This window comes from Aplysia californica, unplaced genomic scaffold (assembly GCF_000002075.1).
Source record: "Aplysia californica isolate F4 #8 unplaced genomic scaffold, AplCal3.0 scaffold00080, whole genome shotgun sequence".
In the NCBI taxonomy this organism is placed as follows: domain Eukaryota; kingdom Metazoa; phylum Mollusca; class Gastropoda; order Aplysiida; family Aplysiidae; genus Aplysia; species Aplysia californica.
Genome location: NW_004797350.1, coordinates 1,504,949 through 1,514,586, shown reverse-complemented (window position 1 = coordinate 1,514,586; position 9,638 = coordinate 1,504,949). Strand labels below are relative to the sequence as shown.

At 39.2% G+C, this 9,638-nt stretch overlaps 2 protein-coding genes across 9 annotated transcripts in view; one reads left to right on the top strand and one right to left on the bottom strand.

Moving 5' to 3' along the window:
* LOC101851486 (host cell factor 1) overlaps nucleotides 1–4,698 on the bottom strand; it is a 38,060-nt gene extending 33,362 nt beyond the window's left edge. For 4 of the 8 annotated variants that reach the window (XM_013080303.2, XM_013080304.2, XM_035968759.1 and 1 more), the window contains exons 1-5: nucleotides 4,500–4,695; nucleotides 2,379–2,600; nucleotides 1,700–1,787; nucleotides 1,270–1,478; nucleotides 773–964 (exon numbers count right to left, since the gene is read on the bottom strand). In XM_013080303.2, the coding sequence (XP_012935757.1) occupies nucleotides 773–964; nucleotides 1,270–1,478; nucleotides 1,700–1,787; nucleotides 2,379–2,600; nucleotides 4,500–4,659 (871 nt within the window). In that variant the 5' untranslated portion in view covers nucleotides 4,660–4,695. Of the gene's footprint in view, nucleotides 1–772; nucleotides 965–1,269; nucleotides 1,479–1,699; nucleotides 1,788–2,378; nucleotides 2,601–4,499 lie in introns of all 8 variants that reach the window. The other 4 variants (XM_013080300.2, XM_013080301.2, XM_013080302.2 and 1 more) reach the window with 2 other exon arrangements.
* A 250-nt stretch (nucleotides 4,699–4,948) lies between these two features.
* On the top strand, nucleotides 4,949–8,286 carry LOC101847711 (transmembrane protein 187). The gene is made up of 2 exons (XM_005094365.3): nucleotides 4,949–5,051; nucleotides 7,324–8,286. Exons 1-2 carry the CDS (start codon nucleotides 5,049–5,051, stop codon nucleotides 8,245–8,247), a joined length of 927 nt encoding a protein of 308 aa, XP_005094422.1. The 5' UTR covers nucleotides 4,949–5,048; the 3' UTR covers nucleotides 8,248–8,286.
* The last annotated feature ends 1,352 nt before the right edge of the window (nucleotides 8,287–9,638 follow it).

Sequence of the window (9,638 nt, the reverse complement as noted above, 5' to 3'; positions counted from 1 at the left end):
CGAGGACAGGGAGGAGGACCACTTTTCGGTGCTTTGGGTTTGAGTCGTTTCCATTCCCATCTGGACGCCTGAAGCTCATACAGTTCATTCGAGTACTTTCCATACTCCACCATTCCACCGAACACAAGAATTCTGGTACCATCGCAGATGAAGCCGTAAGCAGCACAGCCTGGCGGGATGTCTCCTCTCACCGCCGGTACAAACCACTGATTGGCAGCTGTAAGTGTAATAGAAAAAGACTGTGTCATTAAATACTTTTTCCTCTGATTATGAAGAGTAACCCATGAGTGAGCAATACAATTTCATGACAAAAATATATAAGTTTATATCCATTGCACTGAACTTGTAATTCCATCTACAGCAATAAAGACATGGCACCTAAAAAAACTTAGAGATCCTTTTTGAATAAGAGTTATTTCCATTGCTGAATGCAAAACAAGTTGAAAAGGCAAAGAGAGCAAGCTATAAAGCACGGCTATGTGGAATGTAAATGAAATTATTTTATTATTATTGTACTTTCTGAAAAGATAGATTTATGGGTGTTACTAAGTTGGTCTGCCTGTTCTCAAGTTTAGTTAGTTTTAGTAGAGGTTTTACGGCGCTCGCAACTGCGTTTCTCAAGTTTAAGCATCTTCCAACATAATCATAGGCTTAATATCGTAATTTCCCATGACACCACAATTCAATAGAGGCTATTTCTTAGCGGCGCTTTGAAGTTACCCCCCCCCCCCCCCCCCCAAGAAATAGAGAGAAAAACGGACAGAACCCATACCCAGATTCAGTGAAGCCAGTGTGTTTGTGCACTTCCACTCTTTCTCGTGTGTGGCCACCTTGACATCATCCATGACCAGTGGCACCCATCCTCCAAACACAAACATACGGTTGCCAATCACTGTAGCTGAGTGCAGACTTCTAGGCAGTGGAGGCATGCCTGAAATAGTAGGCTGTACCCATGCCATGCATTCTGAAATAGTAAGTCAAGGGGGGAAAAAAGTTGTCAATACTTTATGCACGAGAAGAATAAATGTTTTGAAAATGTGAAAATAGATACTGAAATGGTTCGGTTGAGTGTGGAGAGAAGAGAGTCGAACCAGGAGAAAAGACATCTCTCATGACATACACACCAATGGGACACACAAAGAGTAGACCATTTTTTGTCAGATAATTCTACAACAGCACTCTTTTGATTAAAAAAAAATGACTATGAATATGCAGTAGAGATAAAACTTTAGTGGTAAAGACATAAACAACCTCATAACAAATACTCACCAACATCAAGCATCCAAAGATCACCCAATCTGCAGCCGCTCATACCACCGTAAATGAAGAGACGTGGCCTCCTGCCATCTTTCTCTGCGTATGAAGCGGCTGAATGTGACTCACGGGGAGGCGGGGGCACGCCCACAATAGAGGGGAGATCCCATGACAGCTGGTTTGACAAGGGTCGAAGTTCTAGGGTGTAGAGGTCATTCAGGTACCTATGGGGAGATATACACATGGGGAATTATCATCAACGTGTAAGAAACTGAAAAATACCAGACAAGCCTTATATAAGATGTTCATCACTAACACTACAGAGGTATAATGTACTTCACACAATGAGAGAAGTGCAAAAGTAGAGGGAAAAAATCCAAAGATGCCAATTAAACCACTTTGGGCAAAAGTGCCATAAAATTTGGAATTAAGGTCAATCCCTCACCTGGGAATATTGTTTTTTGGATCTTCACTGTCATTGGCAAGGCCTCCAAACAAATATCCTTTGTTCCCCAAGAGGGTGAAACTGTGACCTGAGGAAGAGCAAATGAAGCAAATAGAGACAAATCACACAAAAAATCAGTTGGCACACACAATATAAACAATGCCCGATATAACCAGTGAATAATTGCCCTCTGTGCAATATAAATGCCCATGGGCATGCATGAGCCGAGTTGTTCTCATTATCTTCCACCTAGTATTACAACACTCAGCAATTTTCATGACACCAGCTATCTGGCGCTGCAAGTTGATACTTTCAATATAAACTCTCTACCAGACTATTTTTTGCTAGTCAGTTCTCTTTACAACAAGGTTTGGAAAGAAAGAAAACATGTCATAGCTTTGTAGTTCTTTGCCACCCCCCAAGCCACATGCATTTTGTCCCATTGTAACAACAAACATAAAGCATCTTTATACCACACAAACATAAAGTAAGTATGCATCTTTAGCTACATGAGAGAGAGAGAGAGAGAGAGAGAGAGAGAGAGAGAGAGAGAGAGAGAGAGAGAGAGAGAGAGAGAGAGAGAGGGGGGGGGGGGGTGAGCGGGAAAGCTCGTACCCTACAGACAAAAAAAACCCACAACCCCCCCCCCCCCAAAAAAACCAGCCACAAGTTATCATACCAAGCCGAGGACAGGGAGGAGGACCACTTTTCGGTGCTTTGGGTTTGAGTCGTTTCCATTCCCATCTGGACGCCTGAAGCTCATACAGTTCATTCGAGTACTTTCCATACTCCACCATTCCACCGAACACAAGAATTCTGGTACCATCGCAGATGAAGCCGTAAGCAGCACAGCCTGGCGGGATGTCTCCTCTCACCGCCGGTACAAACCACTGATTGGCAGCTGTAAGTGTAATAGAAAAAGACTGTGTCATTAAATACTTTTTCCTCTGATTATGAAGAGTAACCCATGAGTGAGCAATACAATTTCATGACAAAAATATATAAGTTTATATCCATTGCACTGAACTTGTAATTCCATCTACAGCAATAAAGACATGGCACCTAAAAAAACTTAGAGATCCTTTTTGAATAAGAGTTATTTCCATTGCTGAATGCAAAACAAGTTGAAAAGGCAAAGAGAGCAAGCTATAAAGCACGGCTATGTGGAATGTAAATGAAATTATTTTATTATTATTGTACTTTCTGAAAAGATAGATTTATGGGTGTTACTAAGTTGGTCTGCCTGTTCTCAAGTTTAGTTAGTTTTAGTAGAGGTTTTACGGCGCTCGCAACTGCGTTTCTCAAGTTTAAGCATCTTCCAACATAATCATAGGCTTAATATCGTAATTTCCCATGACACCACAATTCAATAGAGGCTATTTCTTAGCGGCGCTTTGAAGTTACCCCCCCCCCCCCCCCGTGTAACTTTTAAAACCTTTCAAAATTCGGGAAGATTGAAGAATACCGGACCACTCGTACATTATTGCCCGAGAAAGTGGGGCGGGTGGGTTCAGGGGGGTCTCCCCCCTGACAAAATTTAATGAATAGATCTACCGGTCCGAGATTCTCCATTGAGAGATATTAAAAACGGGGAAATTATGAATTCCTAAGGTTGAGACATAGGCAAAGTCAGTCCGCTGGTCCGGTATTCTTCAATCTTACCCAAAATTCTAATATCCAAACCCTCCAAACTAGACATGATAATCCATAGCAAAACTGGCCTGTAAGGGAGTGGAGTACAGCAGTCAGCACAAACTACTATAGACTATGACATGACTATAACTATAATATAATAAGATGAGATGGTGTATTAATATTATAACTGAATGACATACAATAACAGTATGACTGTTTCAAAAGCCATCCATGGCACAACAATTACAAACAAGCACACATTTAATAAAACTAGCACCCCCCTCCATATTTTTTATATACTTGTCGGTCGATGGGACACTATTTTTATAAAAATTTAATTATTTTAAAAGGCCGGTGGGAATCGGAATCTCCAATTTTGTTGGAACCGCCTCTTTTACACAGGAAACAAGAAAACACACAAAAGGTCGTCTCCCTTGGTCACATCAAGGACCATCAGCTGAAATACAGATGGCGCTTTTTGTCCAATTCCGACAGCATCATAAATAGATCAAACTGAGAACACAGTACAGCCAAAGAAGACAACCCAAAAAATTTGCAACGAAACGTTAGTCTAAGACAAGTGAATAAAAAGGCATGCGTCACAATTTCAACCGTCCAACACAGCGTAAAGAAAAAAATAACAGAAACCACGGTCATTCTCGGGCCCGCGAGATTCAACAAGTGAAGTAAAGCAGCAAGCGGACATCTTGAATTTCTTCCTTTCGATTCGCAAATTTGGCATCGATTTACAAAGCCTGAAATGATTACATAAACATTAAAAGACACTTTAAGAAACTTATCTGCACGGCTAGTTGTATCCAAGTAGATTCCAAATATCATTTCTGCACAACAAGCGGAAACCATTAGATTTTTGGGCTCATAATAATAGTAGGGCGCCGCCATTTTGAATCTTCCCAAGCTCCCGACGCAGTTCATTGGCAACTGCCGCTTTTTCGAAAACATTCAGATCTAAAACAAATTATGGACTAGAAAAAACACACACAAATGTTCAAAATGATATCACAATGCAGGAAATTAATTTGACTGTTTTTATAAGACGTTTCAATCGTTCTTATTTCTCGAAAGCTGAAATCGCAATCGAAACAACACAAACGCCGCCATTTTTGATAATGGAGCAGTACACATGAAACAAACAGTTACTTACAAGTGTTGTATACGTGCAATTCATCCACTATTCCTTCATTTCCACCACCAAATACAATCATTAGATCCTTTATGGCCACTGCACGATGTCCATGGCGCGGTCTTGGACATGGTCCTGAAGTATTTGTTACCCGCTTCCATTTCAATATGGGAGCCGCCATATTGAAAGCACAAAATGTAGGTTTGAAATGCCCGTATGTGAAAACATCATTTACATATCATGTGACTATTTAGCATAATTTATTATAACGAATTAGTTGTGTTTTTAGAAGTAAAATGAAGTAAAAATCAAAATATCATTTTCCTTTAGTTTGAATTTCTTAAAAATCAAAAGGAAAACTTGAAAGGGCAAAACAGAGAAAAAAAAAAGTGTTTATAAGAAATCGCTAAAAAACACTTCAGAGTTCATAGGTCAAAGGTTGTTGCAAGCCCAAACAAAAAGGCGTTACCTGCCCCATGCGAACAGACGCGTTTGCTCCCAAGTTGTCTGTGATTGTGTGTGACAGCAGAGCTTACTTTCTTTACCGGCCCCTTTAATGTTTCTACATTCATGGTGGGTTATATTTTGTCATCTTATATATATATATAGAGATCTGTATATATCTATGGTCTTGTGCTCAGTAGGCCTACAGATGCCGGGATTCAAATATGTTCAGTTAAAATGTAGGCCTAAATCTAGTATGACTATCTCTAACTATGACTATATATTATAGCAAGCTGTGCACTGAAGTAGGCCGCAGTCCAATGTGTATAACTTCAGTAAAAAAAATGCTATACTATAACTATAATAGACGTATGCTACATGTACTATAAGTATAATGGTTTAATACGAGTATTGTAGCTTTGTACTAATTTGTAGCCTCTATAGACCTTTATGTGGTGGCAGAATAATCCCATGGACAAAGGATAACAAACACATGCTTCGAATGACTGATATGGGAAACCATTAATTTAAATTCTTTGGCCACATAATTATTATATTTTATATGGATTTCTAGACCAAATGGGCTAGAAATTGAGAAATTATTGCTACTGAGTGTAGCCTACTGCACTACCTACCTGTATCAGTGGTATCTAAGGCTAAGTAGGTCTAAAGATAAAGAAGACAGCGATCACTTGAGGCCTACATAAAGAAATGACTTGAAAAGCTGTATATATAATATATATATATATATATATATATATATATATATATATATATATATATATATATATATATATATTAAAATTGGTAAATTTTAACTTTCACTCACTCTTGCACTCAATGTCAAACTTAACTGCGAAACATCATGATGGGTTAAAACAAGGGGACTTGCCCCTGCTGTAATCCGTCAGATCTTTTTTTCTACAACAGGGGGAAATTAAGTACTAAGCAATTGATGATGATGATGTTCGTCCTTCGCTGGTGAAGATGACCCTGACTTCACATCGCTGGAGGGGTGGGGTGTGTGCGGAGATGGCTGATCAGTCGGATCTTCGCTCGGAAATTTTATGTTTATTGCAGGGGGGGGCAGGGGATGTTTGGGGCTGAACTAGGCTGGAAGGTAGAGTTCTCTCGGTCTTTTCTCAGCTGCCGTCTCAATTCTTTTTTCTGATGTGTCTTTCTTCGAACTTGGCGACTCCCGATCTTACTAAGGAGCGCCAATTAACTGTGCGATCGTGAGCAGCTTCTTCCCAGGTGGTATGGGGAATGTCAGAAATTTTCAGGGATGCTTTCAGGGCATCTTTGAAGCATTTTTTCTGTCCGCGAGAGAATGTTTGCCTAGGGTCTGTTCTCCATAGAGTAACCTCTTTGGGAGGCGAAAGTTGTCCATGCGGTGAATGTGGCCAGCCCACCGGAGCTGAGAGCGCAGTAGGATAGCGTATATATGCTCTCCATCTCGGCCCGCTGTAGTACTGCAATGTCTGGGACTCTATGTCTTGCCACTTGATATGAAGCAGGGTCCTGAGGCATCTCATGTGGAAGGCATTGAGCTGCTTGGCATGCCGGCTGTAGACTGTCCTCGTTTTGCAGGTGTAGAGCAGGGATGGTAGAACTCCTGCTCTATATACACTTTGAGCTTGGTGTTAAAGCTCAGTCCTCTTTGCTCCCAGACCTTGTCTTTCAGTCTGCTGAAGGCTGAACTAGCTCTGGCTGTTCTGTAGGTCACTTCCTCATCGATATTGATCGAGCAAGAGAGGGTGCTGCCAAGGTAGACAAACTTCTCTGGTGTAGATGGTAAATTGGGGCTCTATGTAAGCAGCCGATGGGGCTGGCTTGTACAGTACTTCTGTCTTCTTTGTGGAGATAATAAGGCCGAAATTGTCGCAGACTTTGGAAAAAAGGTCCATGCTTCCCTGCATGTCTGAATGAGTACTGTGAAGTAAATGGCAATGTTATTTTTCCTTTTGTTTTTGCCCTTCGATTCCTTGAGTACAGTAGCTAAAACAAGATAACCTGGTTTTAAATAATAATCCAATTGTCCTCAAGGATGAGAGTTGTTTTGTAACCTTGAATATATCCATGATAATGTCCCTCGGAGATCTCAAGTATGAAAGCAGATGTGAAAAATTTTTAAGAAAGCCGAAAATTTTCTAGCTGAATGAATTTTTGAAATTTCGTAACAAATATTTAGCCTACTTATTCTGATTTCTAAAACTAGATAGCAATGATAGGTCTGTACTACAAGGAAAAGAAAATGTATTCTCTTCACTTGTAGAAGGACATTTTATCCTTATCAGTATCAGGATAATGTGTCTGACATATTACAAACATTTCCATTGTGATGTAGTGATTTGCCATACAAGGTTCTAATGCTTTATTCTGTCTCTTTTTGGGTTTACAGATGACAATATCAACTCAACAAAGGGAAATGGAACTGTGGCTTTCCAGTTTCTTTCCAGTTTCTGTGATATTTTTTGTCTTAGTTGGCATTTCATACACTGGAATCTTCGACAATGCTGAATTAGAAATTGGCCTGGAACATTATGCAGAAGAAGCATGGCTGCCATTTACTAATGTGATGCCTCTAAACACATTGATCAACTTTGGATATACAGGACTCGGTCTTTACTGGTGTTGGTTCACTAAAACAGCAACTACTCAAGGAATGTTGAAAGGAAACGATTCAAGGTTGTTTTATTGTTTGAACATAATGGCCAGCATTTATGGTGTGGTTCAGTTTCTGAGAATCACAACTCAGACTGTCATTTGGGCTGTGCTGGATCAGTGGTGTACATTGCCGTTTTTCGCCCTTCTTCTCGGATGGGGATTGTATCTTCAGCGGGGCTGGTCATCTCTTCGCTTTTTTGTGATTTTGACCATCTCCATACTGAGTTACGGCTTGGTGCTTATTTCAAAGATAGGGTTTGAGATTGCTCTTGGATTTCACATTTTGGCTGCTGTTACTGGTGGGATAATAGCGTACAGGAAATATCCACCGTATGGCAGCTTAAGGACATTTTTTTTGGCTTTGTTGTCTTGTTCAGGTTTTGTTATTTTGAAACTGCTTGATCACCAGCTGCCTTTCTTGTTTTGTGGCTTCAAATATGTTTCTGGTCACTTCTTATCGAAAATATGTGATATCTACCAAATTTATTTTGTAAATGACTTTTTCCTTGACATTACTCTTGAAAAAGCAGCAAGTATTAGTCTTGAAGATAAATTAAACTTTGAACAATGCTCAGGTGTGTATCAGCATCTTAAACATAAAGCTACAAATGATATTAGATATGAGAATCCTTTCAAATCAAAACAAAAATACATTTAGTGAACTTTCCCATGTTTTTTGTTGTTGCTGTCAATAGTACTCCACAAATAATGAAAAGAACCAAACAGAGTAATGATAGTGGGGGGGGGGGGGGGGGGGGGGGGGGGCAGAGTATGATCTGAGACGATTTCTAGAACTAGGCTTTCTTTTTTGTCGTCCTTCTCAGGAAGAAGCTTCTCCTAACTAAGGCCAGCCTGCTTTTAACAATTTTCCTTTTTCAGTTCCACTTTGCACAGCAAAGGTTGTTTTTTAAAATCATTACTATTAGGCTACATTTACACAGCAAATTAAAACTTATGGTGACTTGCTTTCAACTTTCTTGATTTGAGAAGATTTTTAAAGTAGCAGTATATGTGGCATGGTGTGGTGGAATCAGGCACTCGTCAGTTTTTGAGCATGTGGAGTTATTGGTAGGCCTATCTTTTGATAGTTTGTTCACTTGCAATGCTTGCACAGAAAACAATATCCTTTGATCTTGAATAGAAGTCAAGATATTTGCCATTGAAGGAGGTGAGGTAGCCTGGTAACATTAGCAAGAAAATGGCCGTCAAAGTTTGGTAACTTCAGTAGCTTGACAGGTCTTGAAAACTGAAAAAATCACATATTTGGTGCCTTTAATCAACATTTTTCAGTTAAATTCACATGGAAATGTGTTTTTATATGGGCGTAAAATGTGTTGAGCATAAAATTAGATAAAAATTGCCAAACTGGAAGAAAAATGCATGTTTCTTCAATCCCATTATTTTGACGAGCGCTTGACTTCACCATGATGCCTCACATGTGACAGAAAGGGTTTAAAAGAATCCTCTGTTTTCTGCCTGCCTAGGATATATATATTGATTTAATAAATTTCAATATAAAAATTGTGCTGGCCATGATGGAGTAATATCCCGGAAATATGACAGTGGTTGAGTTTTTGAGTTGTGATAGAAAATCAGCATGTTCCAATTAAAACTAAAAAAGTAGAGTGATCTCTCTGTGACAGCCAGACATCCCACTGGTTGTTTTAACTAATCAGAACCAGTTTTATGTTAAACCATAGCATCATAAATGAAGGAAGTACACTTGTTGTTGAACTTGATTTGATACTTCCACTTGACATGTCTTTAAAGGTTTTTATTTTGTTAGAGCATAGATTTTATAGTTTTATCTTTTGGATTTTTGCTTTTCATTATACATGTATGAAACCTTTGTAAGCGTTAGCTTTTTTAAAAATGCGGTAAAATGAGACTCTCAGTGTGTTTGAAAATGGAAATAATTTGAAGTGTTTTTCATTTTTGTTTTTCGAACACCTATTTTTGTTTTTCGAACCAATTTTTTGTTTATACACCACTTTTATGTATCATATTTGAGGAGCTATGAGTAGCCTTCTTTCCCCCTGAAAGTTGTGT